This window comes from Saccostrea cucullata, unplaced genomic scaffold, assembly GCF_032062105.1.
Source record: "Saccostrea cucullata isolate Sc308-1 unplaced genomic scaffold, CSIRO_AGI_Scuc_v1 ctg171, whole genome shotgun sequence".
NCBI classification, from domain to species: Eukaryota; Metazoa; Mollusca; class Bivalvia; order Ostreida; family Ostreidae; genus Saccostrea; species Saccostrea cuccullata.
The window spans coordinates 170,301-192,340 of NW_026926065.1; the positions used below are offsets into that span (position 1 = coordinate 170,301).

The window sequence follows — 22,040 nt, forward strand, 5'->3', positions numbered from 1 at the left end:
GACAAAAACAGACAAGGTCTGCGAGGAGAAAAGAATTATTGCAAAAGCACAAAAACAGTTTGATATGCAATTTTCTTAGATATTAGTGGTCTTAATGTTTATATTCTTATTCGAGAAGGCAGTTCAATTTCTGGAGAAGTTTAGAAAGCAATTTTTTGCAAAAAATCAAAAAATGCGTGTCGCACGCATAAAATTTCAATCGTTACTGTGTCGGGGAAAATTTACTGTGTCGAGAGCAACACAGAAAAACAGCTCATGGAGAGCCCTGCATTTCACACAGTATAATTCAATGCCTACTCATTTTATTACTTAAATCTGCTTTCACAGGATAAGCAACTCTGAAGCGCCTATGTCTTTCCTTGAAGTTCGAACTTATTAAATTTTTTCTTCAGATTTTTACAGTTAAACCGTTTCTTCACAGATTGTCCTCATCCGTTACAGAGTCTCTGTCACTCAAATATTGACTGTACCATTTGCACACTAATGCACACTCGCTTGTGACATCTTATTATTCCTCCAACATTTTTAGAGTTTATTCAGGATTTTTGAACATTTTTCCTGAGTCAAACACAAAATTGCATCGTTATCTGCTGCTTCGTGACGTTCTTTAACGTCATCGTTTTTGTCGTTTTGAATGAGGGCTACCTATCTTCTTAAGTTGATTTCTTTTCAACAAAGCAAAATATTAAGCCATAATTTGGAATATGAATCGATGTAACAATTCATAATTTGAATTTCTAGGTTGTTTTTCGTCTTTGCTCCATTTTACAGAGAATATGACTACAGATATTATTTAGTGTATTGTGTGAAACTTACTAAATTTTGACCTGCTAACGCGATCCGATTTCTGCACTTTTAAAATCTGGATAAGTTCCGAATAAATCGGAATATTTTGGAAACAATTTAATACAAATCATTTGGATTTATTTTTAAAATATTTCTACCAAATTTGGATAACATACATAATGACATCAAATAAAAAAATAAAAAAGATATGACAGTAGTCCACGAACTTTTCGAACAACCCTCGTATATTTTATTAAAACAAAACTATAATCCTCATCCCTTACGATTAGTTATTGCTCATCATTTGCTTTTAAGAAGAAAAATTTGTAACGTAAATGCTTGTGGCTGAATTTTGTCATTTAGTAAATAACAAGTTCAAAAATTTTTTGAATTAAATTTTAGCATTTAAAAAATCTATCGTATCTCGTTGAGAAGGAGATAAGCGGCCTAGATATAAAATCAGACATCTTAACAGTAAAACGATGTTTGGGCTAGATAACAATGTAGATAAATTGGACCCTAGATTTAAGGATAATACATAGGATAACACCCCCGGAAACAATGGGGAAAAACATCAGAATTTCATTATTATGGTTCCTTCTGGTCATAGACATAGTGTCAGTGCTAACAGGTATGAAATATATTTATATATAGCCCCTTATGTACTTGTACTGAATATATGGAGACATAACTATGAAAGGGATAGCGCTATTTTGTTTACAATTTTAAATCTCGTTTCTTAATCAAGAAATGACTTCAGTTTCATGATTTGAACTAATGCAAACATTCTTAAAATTAATTAACAACAACACTCTTCCATGTTTAACTTCAAATATTAGTGTTTGTAAACAAAGGCTTCGTTATTTACATATTACCGGCTGTACTTCACTGAACACGAGCTGGTGTGCTAGCTTTCTATTTTGAATTAAGAATGTATGGTCAACATAAGCGCCCAAAAACCTGTTTTTTCATAATTTTTAGGTACAAATCAAAACTCGATTTCGCGTTCTATTGGACTGAAAAACTCGAATTAACAACAAAATTTACTATCTATGCAGAACTGAAAAAAATATAAGATAGATTACTCTATCAATACAGTGGCTGGAACGTTATTGTTGACAAACCAATCGTGTAGAATCGTTCGTGTATCGTGAGTGATCGTTCGTGTAACGTGCAAGATCGTTCGTGTATCAGACTCAATCGTGTGCGTTTTTAATCGTGCGAGATCGTGCGTTTAGAATCGTGTAAATTTCGTTTTGTAAGTTTTTATCGGAATGTTATTTGTAAAATAAGCATTTCCCTTGTTTGTTTTTCTTAATTTTTATTAATTAAAATGCAAATAAAATGAAAAAGCGCAATTTACATAATAGAATGCAGAACGAACTAATTATCGCCCGTAAACAAGCAATATAGTAAGTCGTACAATATTAAGTTCTCGTCAAATAGCGCGATCGATATTGTGAGAAACCGTACTTAGATCTTTAACGCCTTTTTGAAAAATCTGATTTTAATTATTATTTACTTCTTATTGTGGTCAAGATAATCTTGAAATCAATTAATTGAAAATAGATTTATTTATTTTTTTACAAAGAAATAAACATTTCTCAATGCTTAAATAACTAGTTTCATGTAGTCGACAAATATACATGGACACGGCATGATTTTCGGGAGTTTTGATTATCTGTGTTTATCTCTTGAGCCTATTTGTAATTAATTAATTTTAAATTTCTGCAAATAAAAAAGTTGAATAATTGGCAAGTTTATCAGACATTGAATCATTGGAAACATAAGGATAAAATTTGTAATTATGATTTAAGTCATTCCATGCTGCCATTTTTGTTCAATCCCCCTTTCTGCATATCATGATATCCAATTCAATAAAATTATACGACCCACAAACATGTACATCGTCTAATAGAACGAACAAAATCCGTTTTTTTTATCGGAGAATTACCTTAGAAATAATTATTTTTAATCTAAAATATTAAGTCTTGCATATATTTAATTACAGAAATATCATTTTCCGTTTTTTCTTCAAAGTCTATGAAATAATATTGATATTTCTTTGAAATCTTAAATAAGTATTAAGCCGTATTTCGTTTCGAAAATATTGATTCCCAAATATTTTGAACTATTTTGAGTGAAGAATCGTGCGTTTGCGTTAACAATCGTGTAAGATCGTGTAACGTGTAGAATCGTGAACGTGAAAGATCGTTCGTGTAACAGGTTTTATCGTGCGTTAATCGTGCGGAATCGTTCGTGTAACGTGATCGTTCGTTTAAGTTGTCAACAATAACGTTCCACCCACTGTAGTGGCCCAGTTGTGCAAATTTCAATTTTGCAAGGTCAAGGTATATCTGGGCGATATCACAAGTTATGAAGCGAAAATAATTAAAAAGTTCACAATAAGAAAAGATAAGGGTAGGTTTATTGTTACACAAGTAAGGGAAGTTGACGAATAAGAAGTTGAAGTAATCAACAGTACGTTTATTATGATTTTTTTTTAGATTACTATTGAAGTCTATTTCTCGTAATTCATATAAAACGCATATACATATCCGCTGTTGTAATCAACTACAAAAACTCTTGCTTTGTATGAATTATTTTTATTCCTTAAGATAAAATGATTAGCGTTGTTTATTTGCACACAGTATACACTGTATGCCATAGCTTTTAGGACTATGTTCTACATCCTTGATTGCACCGTGTAAAATCGGTACTACAATTTGAAAGACAAAGTATGAGGAATCTAGCTGTAGCGCAATTCTTGTCACAGGTTTCTTTTTTTGAAGAGCAATTGTTCAAACACATGACGTACTTCATCGGAAAACTCCCAGAGATGACAACAGCAAGGCAAGCGAAAACCATAAGAAAAGTAACATCTCTCATCCTGGGAAGGCAACTGGAAACTGTAATAAATGTTTACGTAAGACGAAAAGCATATAAATGAAACAATCCATTTTTACAATATACAAAGTGTAAACGATGGGAAAATGTTCTTATGCTAATTTATTTGGCATCACGTCACGAACACAACTTAACAAAAGTGGCAACTGAGATTAATAAAATAACTGTAATGTATTTTAATATTATAATGAATATGCCACATACAACAATCTTTTAATTTAGTTTAATATTTCCATTGCTTAGATATATCATTACAAAATTTCAATTAAAAGAGAAAGATAGGAGAACGAAACAAAAACCCAGAAAACGTTAAAAGAAAGCAGTTTATAATAAAAAGAAACTAACAATACAGAAATAATGATGATAAAAATAAATTAATAAATACAAATATCAAAAAGTTATCACTCACCTTATTCGCCGACTTGGACAAGAATGAAACTATTAGATGCTGAGGTAGGATATTTATGCTACTAAACAAGCTGATTCTAGGTCATTTTTATTGCAAACACGTGGTTGAAAACTACGCATTAGTTAATTTTTTTTTATTTGCACCAAATCAAAAATGATAATAGCATTTCGCTGGATTTTCGATCTCATTCTGCGTGAGTAAAAAAAAAATAGTGATCTATAATTACAATGAACGAATAAGTTAATCGCACGATTAATGGTCAGCCATAAGAAAAAAAAATTAGTATTTAAAGTGTTTAGAGTGTTTAAAGACAACGCATCAAATTAAAAAGAGAGTAAAAAAAAATAAGAATCAAAAAGTGTCAATGTTTTTCTTTATTTGAATGTCCACGAGAATAGATGCAAAATACATAACTAAAAAATGAAAAGAAAAATGTATTTTCAATTATCACGAGTGTGGACGCAACAAATAGTTAAAAGAATGCTCAACAAATTACACCGTCAAGACAGATTCCCAGAATTTGTAGATTTACAGTTAATTCAAATTTCAGATTATACGATATCACTTAACCTTATTCTTTGAAAATTAACCCATTCAAGTTCAAGTTCTTTTATTCACTCAAGCCCTTTTAACAGGTCTGGACGATTTCCAAATATGGAAGTCAAGAACGATAAGTTGCTATAAATGTACATCTGGTACACGTAATTATTTTTCTGTCCAATCAGACAACAGCATTTTTACACACCCCAAAACATATTTTAAAAGAACAAAAAGAAAACACGTGCTTTTGTTTTTTTCCTCAAAAAGATTTTTTTTTAAACAAAAAATCTGTAAAAGTAAGATGAAAACTTGAGAAGAATAAGGTATTCCCCACATATTTACCGTGAACAACCGAAACATTTTTATCTCGGTAAAGAAAAAAATAATGCATGATAGAATGTACTCGCTTAGTACTGAGGTATAGATCGCACCAGCAAGTTCCTAGCAAGTTCAATTTTAACATTTACCAGAATGAATATATTATATGTTGGTAAATATAATTTTGTTTAGCCGTCCGCTTTTCATCGACATTGCTTAAATTCCACGTGTATAGATCAACTCACGAAAGTGTTCATCATATGGACTATACACAAATAGTTTTAATCATCACGGGATGAGCGCGAATACTAAGCTATGCATACTTTAAATGGGCATAAGGAAAGGAGTATAACATGGAAAAAAGAGAATACTGTAATTAAATGTATACATGAATGCGTTTTATCCCAATATCTTACCTCGCATATCAGAAACTGCATTGACTATTTTGTAAAAAAAAAACTCAAAAGATAATAAAGACTGATATCTATTCGATAAGATTTTTATGTCAGGCTCTAAAAACTGAAAATTTACCGTATTTATATCACATTTTTAACGATAGTTAAACTTTTGGGATTGCTACCTCTTATTGACAGATTTTTAATCCCAGATAAAACGTATTCTAAGCTTTCAATTCGTGTTTGTTCACGGTAGAATTGTCATAAATATTATATTATTCCTAAATGCGCATAAAGTTTATAAAAAGTTTGTTTTAAAAAAAATCTTTTAAGCAAAAAACTTAAAAACCACGTGTTTTATTTATTTTTTCATGGGTTTGTCTAAATGCTGTTATCTTATTGGTCAGAAGGGCTAGCGCCTTGTTTATTCTGTGTATTAATAGCGATTCACGGTTATCGTTCTTGACTTCCTTATTCGGAAATCGTCCAGACCTGTTTAAAATATGTGGCACATGAGGATAATAAAAAGTATTTACAGCACATAAATTCAGGTCAGATGTACAAGTACATGATATACATAATCAGAAAATGCAATGAGAGAGGAAAAAAGGGGGAAATACATTTAATGCATGTAATGATGTACTAAATGAGGAAAAATCAGGGAGAACCGACGAAATCATATCACTTAAAATCACAGCCCCCAAAAATAACCGGTACATATATAATATATATTTCCTTATACCGTATAAACAGAAATTTTAGAGAGGATTAAATTTTGGCATTATCAGCGAAGTTGCTGAGATAGCTAAAATTGAATATCGCTAAAAATTGATTGCGTATTATTTGTAATAGGTTTATAAGTGAACATTTTTAAATCGCTAAAATTTCATCTCGATGAAATTAAAATAACAATTTTTCAGGATAAATTGCTAAATTTGAGTCTCGCTAAAATTTCCATTTATACGGTATTTTAAAAGATAGACGTCTACCAAAATCTCATACATAAACACTTTTATGCTGAGTTCAATTTTTTGTGTCGACAAATTGGGATAGTTTAATACTTTTTGCTATCTAAATCTTTAAAATTAATTTGAAAAAGGTATTAAAATTTCACAAACAGATGGTTAAAGATTAAAAGAAGGAACAATCCGTGTGAGATATAACTTCTCTGTAACAATGATATGAATAAAAATGCAATTTGAACTCTTTTTGATTGTGTAACAATTTCGAATTCATATAGATCCCTCCCCTCAAGAAACGCAAAGGTACGCAGAGCCAAAGGATATATCACAAAATATTAAGGTAAGTTTCAAAAACAAAACTTTGTTTTAGTCAGAAGATGCAAAATAGTCACTTCTGGTCTTTTTTCAGATACTGTAATTTATTTCAATTTGTTTTTTACCTTATGTGGGTATTTTGATGCGAGTATTTTCCAGACCAAAAAAAAAACGTTCTGAATTATGCTTTTGTCTTAATATTTTTATTTTTTTCACTCTTGATTAATATAGAAAAAACAACGTGATTAGAAATCTATTCATTCAAAATTTTTGGACTTTTTAATTTCCCATGGAATTGCTATGTTTAGTTTAACACTGAAGTTATTTACATGTGTATTAACACGGTGCTGTGTTAGTAATTTTGTCTAGTATATTATTTTTGGATGATCAGTTGATAAATATTACATAATATGTTTTTTTCTGATCTTTAAATTGATAAATTTCACTTGCATAATATTTTCCAGCAGGGAAAAGGATATGTGATCTTTCAAAATGTAACATCTGTCGACAGTTTTGGAGATCATTTGTTTGGTGAAACAGCATGGATAGGTGTAAAACACGAAACGAGCAGCAAAAATAAATGGAATATCAGATTTAGAATAAAACACCTTAAGAAGTCAACAAAGTTGGACAGCTTTTACTTTTGTATAACAGATGGAGATATGAAAACTGGCACAACTTTCTCACACACACACACAAAACTATCAAGGTTCGTAGCAATGGTCTTTCAACTTTTCAAAAATGCAAATATTATACTTAATTTGAGAGGATTTATTTTTTTAAAAAGTTAGTAACTTATGTATACGATAATACGTCATGAAGAAATAGAAAAAAACATCCTGTCATTTAAATTTCGTCTTTATTCTATTTGAAAAAAGAAATATTTTTTAGGAAACGTTCATAAATATAAAGAACTGTATTCAAATTGTTTTCACGCTTTGAATTAAGCTTGCATATGATAGTCGTAGTTTGTATTTTTGTCGACGAGAACTGTTTTTCTATGTTTAAGGAGAGGCAAACGCTGGCAAACCAGACAAATACAAATGTTATTTTCCTACGATGATTGACGACTGGAGAAAGAAATTTAATGTCGCTTCAGGAACACCCGCAAATTTTCCGTTCGGTTTTGTACAGGTTAGTGTCCACATCTGAAAAATTTGCAACTTATTTATTTCCACCGGTAAGTAGTGGTGATAAAGTCTCTGTAAACTAAATATGATTATTCTTTTGATTTAATTTAATTTCTTGATTTTCATTCCTCGCATATTAAAATTCATTTTATAGACTAAAGGAGCATTTTGTAGAGAAGCACGATTTCAACAAGCACCAGTGTTTTCTTCTATTACTTGAATTTATAAAATTTTATATACAAGACAAAGTAAAGGTTCCTGATATATCAAAATTAATGTTTAACTGCAGGATAATAACACTAATTTCTGTAATTTTAAATTCTATACATTTTGATAATTATTATTGTAAAAAAAAATCTGCCAGACGCTGACTTTTCATTAATAAAAATCTAGTTAAAAAACTTTTTTAAAAAAATATTTAAATATTTGGAACCAGTCAATGCTTGAGAGATGCAACTTTCCGTATTATGATTTAAAGGAACTATTTATTATAGAAATTTCTTTGACTTTTGTGCGTCCCTAATTTGTGTGCAATATCTAACCAATGTTAACTTGTTAACTTTTCAGCTCGCTCCCAATCGTAATGATCCCTCTGTGATAACTGGATTCCCGGATATTCGCTGGCACCAAACAGCAGACTATGGATACGTCCCTAACTACAGAATGCAGAATGTGTTCATGTCTGTAGCTATGGATCTACCTGACTACAAGTCACCATACGGAAGGTAGTGAGTCATTATCGTTTTAAACTTTTAATTTTTTAAAACAGGGAATAATACACTTGCATAGAGAAAACTAAAGACAACGATTATATATATATATATATATATATATATATATATATATATATATATATATATATATATATATATATATATATATATATATATATATATATATATATATATATATATATCCAAATTTGAAAATTTCACAGTGTCCGGTTTTTATATAGGTAAAATTAAAATTAAAAAGGCAACACAGATTAAAACGTTAGCGCTTTCATTACATCTTCAGACGTTTTACAAATGCATTCTTTATCCTGACTGCAATGTCTTACAAAACTATTAATACTTTAAAAATCATTATCTATAATTGAATCTGACAGCAAGCAATTAAATGCTTGCAGTTTGCTCACACCTTTGAAACCAAATCCGATATGTGTTTATAGTCTTAGCCGGAGAACATCGAAAGGTTACACTCTATGTGAAAGTTTTATCAGAAATCAAATTAAATCAAACTGTTAAGACTGGGATTAAATTTTTGAATGAAATATTTCTCTTTTTCTCTTCTTTCTGTTATATTGTCTTGAAAAAGTTTATAAAAAGGGAACACTTTAAATTGTCCTTGTCCGCATCTATCAATGTGTTCGCTGAGTTTGATCTTACGGTACTCAGGAACTTGAATATGCTGTTTATGCACGCGAATTCTGGCTCTCAATGTGGTCCCCGTTTCACCGATGTAGAATTGGTTGCATCCTCCGCAAGTAATAACATATATTAAATTTTTGGACTCACATGTCATGTCTGAATTAATAAAGAAATCTTTTCCTTTGAAATTAAATGATGTTCCTTCTCTTAAAACAGAACATGTGCCACATCGCGGATCCTTACACTTTGTCACGGATTTTGTAGATTTCGTTATTTTGGAAGGACAAAGTATTCTTCTGAGGTTTTTGGGCTGCCTTTTGCTGTTTATAAACTTGAATTTTGAAAGAACATTTGACATTTCTTCATCCTTTTTGAGAATTTCGTTCAGATTTTGAACGATAGGTGTAATATTTGGGTTTTTAGGATTGTAAGTTGTGACTAGTGGTAATATTTTAATATTTTCCTCATCATTAGGAGTTGGATTTATTAATTCTTCTCTGTCTAATTCCTTTGCTTTTCTGATGCCGTCGTTGATTAAGCATAAAGGATAATGTTGGTCTGTGAGATATATTTTCAATTCATCCAGGCGTTGATTTCTGGTTTCCTCCTTACTTACTATTGTGCATATTCGTCGGGCTAGGTTGTAAGGTATTGCTCTTTTAATGTGTCGCGGGTGGGAAGATCCAAAATGCAAATATTGATGAGTGTCAGTACTCTTATAAAATATATCTGTTGCAATTTTGTTGTTTTCCTTACAGATTAAGACATCTAAAAATGGTAATTGAGTAAAACTTTTTTCCATTGTAAATTTAATATCTGGGTTTAATTCATTTAAGATATCATTTAAAATGTTCAAATCTGAATCATCTTTTTTCCATATAATAAAACAATCATCCAGATATCTTTTCCAGTTTCTCTTAAGATATTCGCAAAATTCTGCATCAAACTGTTCATTAGCTTTTTCATATAGTGCTTCTTCTAGGTATCCAAGGGTAAGTGTTGCATATGTAGGGGCCATTTTGGTACCCATGGCTGTACCTTTCACTTGATGAAAATATTTGTCATTGAAAGTAAACACATTGTTCTTTAAAACTAATTCGGTGGCTTCCAGCTTTTTCATATAGTGCTTCTTCTAGGTATCCAAGGGTAAGTGTTGCATATGTAGGGGCCATTTTGGTACCCATGGCTGTACCTTTCACTTGATGAAAATATTTGTCATTGAAAGTAAACACATTGTTCTTTAAAACTAATTCGGTGGCTTCCAGTAAAAATTCTTTTGTAAACCGGTTGTCAATTTCATTTCTGTAATTTTCAATCCAAAAATTTAAAGCCTTGATTCCTAAGGTACTGGTTATATTGGTGTACAGATTTACTACATCTAAAGTTACAAGTTGTGTATTAAAATCGACCTGTTTAGGTAGATGTCGTAAAAAATCTAAATCGTCCCGAACAAAACTTTTAACGTGTTGGCAGAGAGGTTTCAGCACTATATCTAGTAGATTGCTGAGACGTTGGGTAGGTGCTTCGGGTCCTCCAACAATCGGTCGGAATGAGTCCAAAAGTGAGTCCAAAAATTTAATATATGTTATTACTTGCGGAGGATGCAACCAATTCTACATCGGTGAAACGGGGACCACATTGAGAGCCAGAATTCGCGTGCATAAACAGCATATTCAAGTTCCTGAGTACCGTAAGATCAAACTCAGCGAACACATTGATAGATGCGGACAAGGACAATTTAAAGTGTTCCCTTTTTATAAACTTTTTCAAGACAATATAACAGAAAGAAGAGAAAAAGAGAAATATTTCATTCAAAAATTTAATCCCAGTCTTAACAGTTTGATTTAATTTGATTTCTGATAAAACTTTCACATAGAGTGTAACCTTTCGATGTTCTCCGGCTAAGACTATAAACACATATCGGATTTGGTTTCAAAGGTGTGAGCAAACTGCAAGCATTTAATTGCTTGCTGTCAGATTCAATTATAGATAATGATTTTTAAAGTATTAATAGTTTTGTAAAACATTGCAGTCAGGATAAAGAATGCATTTGTAAAACGTCTGAAGATGTAATGAAAGTTTTAATCTGTGTTGCCTTTTTTATTTTAATTTTACCTATATATATATATATATATATATATATATATATATATATATATATATATATATATATATATATATATATATAAAGCACTAAAAAACCAACAACACTGTATATCCTAAATGTCGGATCTACCAAGTAGATACAAGGTCACGGATGGAAATTTATATAAAGCACTAAAAATGACCAACGACACGAACAATAAAAATTGTCAAATTTTCGGGACGCCCTGTCCCTTCCTCAGGACAAAGAAAAAAGTTAAAAAGTCATAAGAACAAAGGAAAAAGAGAAACAAAAACAACTAGCACTACTACTAAACTACTAAACACTAGATATTTACATACTTAATTACATGTTGAGTTGGAAATTTTTAAGAACACTAATAAAGAAAGAAATCCGGAGCGCTATGAAATGCGTCCGGTCTCTTGCGTATACTTGGGTGAAGTGCGATTTACATAATTGAACGAATTAATTATGCTAACTGATTACAACAATCAGTAAATCGTACATTGTTTCATTCTCTCAAAATGGCGTAACTTTACTTAATAAAGAATAATCAAAGAAAAATAATATAACAGGGATATTTAAACATATGAATTATGATCAATTATTAATTTTGAAATATTTAAGGACTTATTACCGGGAAAAAATAATTAACAAAGGCGTAAGCAATACATAGTTATGTGGGTTGTTCGAGAGTTGGTGATGCAAATTAACTGTAGAGTTTACACTGGATTGAGAGAATAATCTTGTTTAGTATTATCAGGAATTGGGTCTAGTTTACGTTCATTCTGGTGAAGTCATTCAGTTTGTTAATACCATTAGGCGGAATGACTTCAATCTGTGCATCCAGAACTTTTCTTTGCTTTTTCTCTGAGCATCTGTCCATCTTGGGTTATGGTCAATCACCACTACTGTCATGTCCTCCCATTTGTGACCCTCAAAGTTGAAATGTTCCCCAACGGGTTCATTGAGTTTTTTGGTCCTAATGGTTGAACGGTGGTTATTGACTCTCCTGCGGAGATCTCCTGTTTCACCAATATACTGTTTGGAGCAAACTTTGCAACTGATGAGATAAATGCAGTTGTCAGTATGACAGGACAAATTCCCTATATTTTGTAGCTGCGGCCTGTACAGGGCTGTTAAAACTGTCTGTGTCAGTGCTGTGCTTACAAAGAAGACATCTTCTGTCAGAGCAAGTTTTAAAGCCCCCGTTAGGTAATGGGTTGTCAAGTCTGGTTCTTACTACCATGTCCTTCAGGTTCCTTGGGCGTCTGTATGCAGCCAATGGGGGTCCTTAAAGACCTCTGCCATTCGTTTTGTTTGAATGGAGAATTGGTAGGTTCTTTTGAAGGATACCGCTAAGGTTCTTAAGGACGGGATGGTATGTGGTTACCAGAGGGACCCTGCCGCTATTGTCTTTCTCCTTGTAGCGTAATAGGTTTTGCCTGTCATGTCCCGCCATCTCATCAATAGCTGTTTGTATGGTGCGGGCATTGTAGCATCTTTTGCATAAGTGGGACTTAAGAAGACCACTTTGCTCCTGATATAAGGCAGGGGACGAACAGATGCGTCGAATTCTGGTGGCTAGACCCTTAGGCACTCCCTTAAAAGTGTGTGGGGGATGACAACTAGAGGGCATAAGATATAGGTGGGAGTCGGTGGGTTTGGTGTGGAGACTGAATTCGATTTCACCATCAATCAGGGTAGATGTTGTATCTAAGAATACGTTTTTCGAATTAGATACGTCTACTGTAAATTTGATCGACTGATGAAAGGAGTTGGCAAACGTAATGAATGCCTCGAGGCTCTCGCGACATTCCACCCACTTCATCTCTATATCGTCAATGAAACGCAACCAGCTATGGGGCCTAAATGGTGCTTGAAGTAACAAGTTGTGTTCCAGTCTGCCCATGAAGACATTGGCATAAGACGGTGCCATTTTTGTACCCATAGCAGTGCCATTAACCTGCAGGTAATGTTCTCCATTAAACATGAAGTTATTGAACTTGAGAACATGTTCAAGGAGCTTAGCAAGGGACTCTGTAGAAGGAACATGTTCTCAAGTTCAATAACTTCATGTTTAATGGAGAACATTACCTGCAGGTTAATGGCACTGCTATGGGTACAAAAATGGCACCGTCTTATGCCAATGTCTTCATGGGCAGACTGGAACACAACTTGTTACTTCAAGCACCATTTAGGCCCCATAGCTGGTTGCGTTTCATTGACGATATAGAGATGAAGTGGGTGGAATGTCGCGAGAGCCTCGAGGCATTCATTACGTTTGCCAACTCCTTTCATCAGTCGATCAAATTTACAGTAGACGTATCTAATTCGAAAAACGTATTCTTAGATACAACATCTACCCTGATTGATGGTGAAATCGACTTCAGTCTCCACACCAAACCCACCGACTCCCACCTATATCTTATGCCCTCTAGTTGTCATCCCCCACACACTTTTAAGGGAGTGCCTAAGGGTCTAGCCACCAGAATTCGACGCATCTGTTCGTCCCCTGCCTTATATCAGGAGCAAAGCGGTCTTCTTAAGTCCCACTTATGCAAAAGAGGCTACAATGCCCGCACCGTACAAACAGCTATTGATGAGATGGCGGGACATGACAGGCAAAACCTATTACGCTACAAGGAGAAAGACAATAGCGGCAGGGTCCCTCTGGTAACCACATACCATCCCGTCCTTAAGAACCTTAGCGGTATCCTTCAAAAGAACCTACCAATTCTCCATTCAAACAAACGAATGGCAGAGGTCTTTAAGGACCCCCCATTGGCTGCATACAGACGCCCAAGGAACCTGAAGGACATGGTAGTAAGAACCAGACTTGACAACCCATTACCTAACGGGGGCTTTAAAACTTGCTCTGACAGAAGATGTCTTCTTTGTAAGCACAGCACTGACACAGACAGTTTTAACAGCCCTGTTACAGGCCGCAGCTACAAAATACTAGGGAATTTGTCCTGTCATACTGACAACTGCATTTATCTCATCAGTTGCAAAGTTTGCTCCAAACAGTATATTGGTGAAACAGGAGATCTCCGCAGGAGAGTCAATAACCACCGTTCAACCATTAGGACCAAAAAACTCAATGAACCCGTTGGGGAACATTTCAACTTTGAGGGTCACAAATGGGAGGACATGACAGTAGTGGTGATTGACCATAACCCAAGATGGACAGATGCTCAGAGAAAAAGCAAAGAAAAGTTCTGGATGCACAGATTGAAGTCATTCCGCCCTAATGGTATTAACAAACTGAATGACTTCACCAGAATGAACGTAAACTAGACCCAATTCCTGATAATACTAAACAAGATTATTCTCTCAATCCAGTGTAAACTCTACAGTTAATTTGCATCACCAACTCTCGAACAACCCACATAACTATGTATTGCTTACGCCTTTGTTAATTATTTTTTCCCGGTAATAAGTCCTTAAATATTTCAAAATTAATAATTGATCATAATTCATATGTTTAAATATCCCTGTTATATTATTTTTCTTTGATTATTCTTTATTAAGTAAAGTTACGCCATTTTGAGAGAATGAAACAATGTACGATTTACTGATTGTTGTAATCAGTTAGCATAATTAATTCGTTCAATTATGTAAATCGCACTTCACCCGAGTATACGCAAGAGACCGGACGCATTTCATAGCGCTCCGGATTTCTTTCTTTATTAGTGTTCTTAAAAATTTCCAACTCAACATGTAATTAAGTATGTAAATATCTAGTGTTTAGTAGTTTAGTAGTAGTGCTAGTTGTTTTTGTTTCTCTTTTTCCTTTGTTCTTATGACTTTTTAACTTTTTTCTTTGTCCTGAGGAAGGGACAGGGCGTCCCGAAAATTTGACAATTTTTATTGTTCGTGTCGTTGGTCATTTTTAGTGCTTATATATATATATATATATATATATATATATATATATATATATATATATATATATATATATATATATATATATATATATATATATATATATATATATATATATATATATATATATATATATATATATATATATATATATATATATATATATATATATATATAATTAGATTATTTAAATGCAATATACAAATGATGATAATATAAGTTACACTAAGAAAAGTTTTTTCTTACCTGCTTAAAGGATCCCCTCAAAGAAAACTTCGAAAGTGCAAATGTGGATTTCTTTCTAAGATAGAAAACGTATCATCAAATCTTAAATACATGTAAAACAAAAAGGGGAACATTGTTTGACACATCTGTTTTATATTTGGATATGCTTGAAAAAGATGTTAATGGTTATCTAACAACCGAGCTCTATGATAAACGTGATGACTTTAACTTTTCTATCGTCAACTTAATTCCCCAACTTATGCAGCAGTATACCTTCATCACCTGGATACCGAGGTTATATTATCTCAGTTGATTCGATAAGCAAGAACATGCTCTACGTATGAACAGTTTCTAAAACGAGTCAATTATTTACAAACAAGTTGATGAAATAAGAATTTCAGCAGTTTCGTTTAAAGTCATCATTTCGTAAGTTCTATGGTCGATACAATGACCTTGTCAACAAATACAATTTATCATTGAGTCAAATGCTGATTGAGGTTTTTCATACTAATTGTTAGTTTATTATTTACACTGAATTGACGACGGATTTTTCCATTATTTCCCAATCATGACAAGGAGCACACGGCGGGTATGACAAGTTGGCAGGGGATGCCCAATCCTCCATGGCAACTTATCCCACTTCCGATGTTTTGGAGGTCCGTGTTTGCTCTGCTCCTATTTTGTATTGTTTTAGGGACTTTTTATCTTGAATACTGTTAATCTCCGTATGCTTCATTCTTATAATAAAATATGGAGATAATGAAAAGTAATCAAGATAGGTCAATTTAAACATTACATTTCGGGAGCAGAGCAAACAAGAACCCCAACAAACATCGATATCAGTGGTTGGAACAGGTTCCATGGAAAAGTAATCACTCCCTTTCTAGCAGTGACATCCATTTATGATCAAAATTTCCTTGTATTCAGACAAACAGAAAAATCCGTTGATTTTCATAATATTTAAGTCAAACAACTGGTATGAAAAAACACCAGTCAGCATTCGAAGTAATGATGTATTGCATTTGCTGTATTTCCGTGTTTACTCTGCTCCTATTTAGTATTGTTTAATAGACTATTGATCTTGAATACTGTCCGTTATCTCCATATGTTTCGCTGACAAGGTCATTGTATCCACCAAAGAACTAACGAAATGATGACATTAAACAATGTTATTAATAAAAATGGACCAAAATTCTTCCTCTTATTTCGTTCAAATATCTTTTTTAAACAAAGGTTGTTACTATTTTTCGGAACATTTGTTTTTCTTTTACAATTTTGATTTGTTGTATTTCCAATATTTTTCGTTCATAAAAATTTAATTTAATTATGAGTTATCAATTCCTATGATTTTGTTAATTGTTTTGGTTTAGTGTTCATCCGCGAGACAAAGAGGACGTGTGTCATCGCCTTGCTTTGGCTGGTCTGTCTGTTGCTTATAACATGCAAGTAGGTCCATTCCAGGGACCTAACATTACGGCCTTTTACGCAGAGATTGGATTTTTTACTATCGGTTTTGAGTTTGATAATGCAGTGGAAATAGAAGTCAGGTCAAAGGCTGGATTTGAGGTAGGCTTAAAAATGGGAAAGTTCTTTTACAAAGGTTGCTTTAGAGTAATTTCTTTTTTCATCGGTGCAAGATATCTGTCGATAATTTTATTTTAATTTTTCTTACATATTTGTCATTTACTTAATACCTTAATAAGCCAATGTTCTTGTTACAAAAAATGAGGCCTTCAAGACATAAAGGGTGTTAAGAAAGTTCGTTCCACATTTTAATTTTATTTTCAAAAAGAAATACGATGAGAAGATGTTTACAATTTGTGATATTTCATGTTTACAGAGTCCATTCTTGCTACTGATAAGGTTTTAACTATCTTTTGTTGAATCAATAAAGGGAGGGCAGGTATTAAAACAGATGATGTTTGTTCAGAAAAATCAGGGATGACGCACATTTGTGAGATATGGTAGGCATACAGGTCAAAACATCCTTTCAAATACTATTCAAAAATTGTCAAATCTGTGAAATATTTCAAAATGACAAACCTATTCTTTTGAAAAGTGATATTTCGTTCTTATACCTACGCTCCTCAGCTTGTCTGATACAAATAAGCTATGAAGAAAAAAAAAGTAAATTATCCTTTATTTTCACTCAAAATGACTTGCATTTCTATCATTCGGGTGCTTTAAAGATATTATATATTTTTTCATATGGAAGAAAAATTCTATAATTTTCTGCTAGAAATGAATTGCTATAAATCTAAAGCACACTCTTGTGATTTTGTCAGACTTGAAAATTCATCTCTTTAGTAAAGCACTACTTTGAAATTTTTGAAAATATTTCATCCCGGAACGATCTTTCTTAACACCCCTTACATGACATTTGTATATATATAATAAAAGTAAAACGAGAGTTTACTTTTGCATTATATTACTAATAGAAAAGGTTCAAAGCAATAACCCGTAGATTCAAATTTAAGCTTTGTCTCGCAAGATACAAAATTTATCATATTTTGTAGCTTTGTTGTTCTACCAATAACCAGTCAAAATGTGATGGAACAGATTCAGTGTGGATGGAAACTCCCATCATAAAGGAGGAACCTCACAAAATAACCGTCTCCTATAACGGCACATGCTCCAACAAATACGTCATGGGGTACCGTTACGCATGGCGGGAATCCCCCTGCCCTTTTAAAATGTGTGCCCTGTATGTAAAGGGCACTGATATCCCCTTTGCTCCGATGTTCGGCAAGGGATTAATAAACTCTAAACATGTGAAATTTTATTGGAATAAAATTCCAATTTTTGTGAAATAAAAAACTATGTAACTACGCTTATTCTGGACACACTAATTTTATTAATAGATTCACTTTTCTGTATTTTTGACGCTACTGAAAAGTGTTCATGAAAATGAATGATATTGTTTTTCGTAATACAGGTATAAAGTTATTTTGCTTTGGATAAAATAATTTAATTATAATGTAGTATTTCTCTGAATTACATGTAAAAACAAAAAACAGGACAATGATAGTTTTCTCTGACATTTAGTTGTTTTTTTTTTTTATTATTTAGCTTTACTGGTCAGAGACCAAGAAAGATTATGCATCCAATATTTCTACATGTAAATACGCCATGAAAAAATGTATATCGAACTTCTTTTTCGAGTATTTTACCATCAATGTTTCAAATATATCAAACAACACCTATTGCGGTTTTCTTGGTTAAAAGGTTTGGGTTCAGGTTAGGGTCGAATGATGGGTGCAAGTTATAGTCAAAAATTAATACTAGTAAACAATACGCTTTTTAACCCGTGGACGTCCAGCAGGCAAACAGTAGGGTGATATTAAGCAGCTATAGTTATTTACCCAAATCCATGCCCCTGGATTCGGGCCATTTGATCGGGATACAATGGCCATATATGAAGAATGATTTTAAAAATATTCAAATTCTTCTTACCAAAGCGTCTAGAAGAAAAGTATTATGGAATTTGATAATGGATAAAGAGTCTTCATTTCTTTACATTTATGTAACATAAACCTAGAGTTCCTGTTTGTGTTTGGGAGGGCTGCAAATTCAGGCCAGTACTTGTCTCTTCCGGCCAAAAAGTAGGAATGTTTTAGCATGCATGTGCTACACAAAACCTTGATTTATCAGTCTCCATGAGTTGCAGTAGGATTCGAATCCGCGGCGTAAGGATGACCCCAAGGGCCCTTCCTTAATGCCATTCTCAAGAGTAAACACTCTACCACTGTACCATGCGGGTAACCAAATGTTTTCGTCACTGACGTCTAAAAAACACATATCGCCGTCAAAAGATCACCATAAAGAGTATACTGCCCATTTTGCAATACGAAGGGAAAGAAGCAGAGAAACTACATACCCGGTATCTAATACAGAAAAGAAGATGAGAAACTACATTCCCGGTATTAACTACCTGAAAGAAGCTGGGAAACTACAAAATCGGAATAAAATTAACAGGAAAGAAGCAAAGAAACTACATACCCGGTTTTAGCTACAGAAAAGAAGCAGGGAAATTACATACAATACATAAATCACATAAATTACATACATCCAGTATTAACTACTGGAAAGAAGCAGACCTTGGGAAACTACATTTAACTACAGGAAAGAAGCAGGGAAAACTACATACCCGGTATTAACTACAGAAAAGAAGCAGGGAACCTACATACCCGGTATTAACTACAGAAAAAAGCAGGAAACTACAAACATGGTATTAACTACAGAAAAGAAGCAGGGAAAACTACATACGCGGTATTAACTACAGGAAAGAAGCAGTGAAACTACATACCCGGTATTAACTACAGAAAAGAAGCAGGGAAAACACATACCCAATATTTACTACATAAAAGAAGAAGGGAACTTACAGACCCGGTATTAACTACAGAAAAAAGCAAGGAAACTACATACATGGTATTAACTACAGAAAAGAGCCAGGGAACATACATTCCCGGTATTAACTACAGCAAAGAAGGAGGAAACTAAATACCCGGTATTTACTACATAAAGAAGCAAGGAAACTACATACGAGGTATTAACTACAGCAAAGAAGAAGGAAAATAAATACCTGGTATAACTACAGGAATGAGACAGGGAATTTACATAGCCGGTTTTAACTACAGAAAAGAAGCAGGGAAACTACATACGAGGTATTAACTATGGAAAAAAGCATGGGAAACAACATACCAATTATTAACTACAGCAAAGAAGAAGGAAACTAAATACCCGGTATAACTACAGAAAAGAAGCAGGGAAACTATATGACATTGCCGAGTATTAACTGCAGCAAAGAAGCATGGAAACTACATACCCGGTATTAACTACAGCAATGAAGAAGGAAACTAAAACCCAGTATAACTACAGGAATGAGGCAGGGAAACTACAAACCCAGTATTAATTACCGAAAAGAAGCAGGGAAACTACATACCTAGTTTTAATTACAGAAAAGAAGCAGGGAAACTACATACCCAGTATTAACAACAGAAATGAGGCAGGGAGACTAAACACACGGTATTAAATACAGGAAAGAAGCAGAGGAAAGTACAAAATAGGAATAAACTATACAGGAAAAAAGCAGGGGAAATTACATACCAAGTATAAACAACTATCAACATATTTCAAACGTTTTTCCTTTTTTTTTCCTTTGGCATATTAATTAAAGAACAATAAAGATAGGCAGGTCAGTAAGAATAAGATTTAAGTTTTATTTTGACTTTAATGACATATAAAAATGGCGGAAGTATTAACTCTACAGTTTAAAAAAGTTTCCAGCCTGCAAAAGACGTTCTTCCATAAGAACTGCTCCGGATGTAGTCCGACGTACCTAAGGGAAGTGTAGCATGTGTTCTAACGTAAACGTCGTCTCCAGCGTTAACGTGGACAACAACAATACCCGTCTCCTGTGCGTCTAGACCATCAACTGACCTACGAAACAAGGTACCGAATACGTCTTTATTTATCAGTAACTGAATTGAATGATCATAGGCGCCACTTGTTCGAAATGTCCATGTAAAGACGTAAACACCCGATTCAGGAACTATAAAAAGCCCAGTCGATGGATGATAAGCGTTTCCAAAATTAGTTTTGACATCATCAAAGACAAGCACCTGGTGTGTATTTGGTGACGGTATCATAGATGACATGTATGCATAAAATGCAATGGAGCTATGAGAAGTTGTTGGAGGGATGAGAAGTCTTTCTGTAGGATAAATTGATGAGGTAAATTTTGTTATAATACGTACATGTATATATATTATATAAATATAAATTTATAGTTTAGAGAGAAATGCTCTCGATATATATGCGAGGGTTGATGATAAGTTCGTGGAATTTCTCTCTAAAATTTTATTGTGATTAGATGAAAGCAAACAATAGGCATATTTTTATATAGAGTCATAATGCAACAATATAGGAACATTCCACAACTTTCCAATCACCAATAAGGTCACACAAGCTTTCTGAAATGGATTGTTGTAAAACCCGGGAAAGCCTTCGAGGTTACGTCAATTTTGATATGTTAAGTCACGTTATAGAAGAATCTCATCCTTATGTCCAATTCGAATACGTAATTCTACAAAATGTTTCCCTTTTCTCCTTTTTATGCCCCCGTAAACGAAGTTCGGGGGTATATAGTTTTTGTCGTGTCCGTCTGTCTGTCTGTCTGTCTAGCTGTCTATCTCTCTGTCTGTCTCTCTGTCTCTCTGTTTGTCTGTTTGTCCTCAAAAAATTTAACCTGCCCATAACTTTTGATTTAGTGGAGCTATGACTTTCATATTTCACAGGTGTATTTCTTGTGACAAGACCTTTCTTTGAGTACCACCAAATTTGACCTTTTGACCTTGACCTTGGAGTTTGACCCACTTTTACATGAAAATTTTAAACTTTTACTTTGGCCATATCTTTTGAACAGTAGATACCAGGACATTTATTTTTGACATATGTTATATTTGTTGAAAGACCTTTCATTGGATACCAACAACCTTGACCCTTTGACATTGACCTTTTAGATTTCCGTACTTGTGAAAAAACTTTAACCTTGGCCATAACTTTTGAACGGTAAGGGATAGGGCTTTCATACTTCATATATGTAATTCTTGTGAGAAGACCCTTCATTGGATACCAAGAATTTTGACCCTTTGACCTTGACCTTTGAAATTGACCTACTTTAAATAAGCAA

At 33.3% G+C, this 22,040-nt stretch overlaps 2 protein-coding genes across 2 annotated transcripts in view; both read left to right on the forward strand.

The window, feature by feature from the left end:
• Positions 1-22,040, forward strand: part of LOC134270617 (transaldolase-like) — a 188,859-nt gene that overhangs the window by 135,963 nt on the left and 30,856 nt on the right. The window lies entirely within an intron of this gene.
• LOC134270586 (sialate O-acetylesterase-like) lies at positions 7,641-18,187 on the forward strand (the record flags this gene model as incomplete). The annotated part of the gene is made up of 4 exons (XM_062752816.1): positions 7,641-7,766; positions 8,330-8,487; positions 16,720-16,915; positions 17,866-18,187. Coding segments are annotated over 4 exons (777 nt in total), but the record flags the coding sequence as incomplete, so codon positions are not given.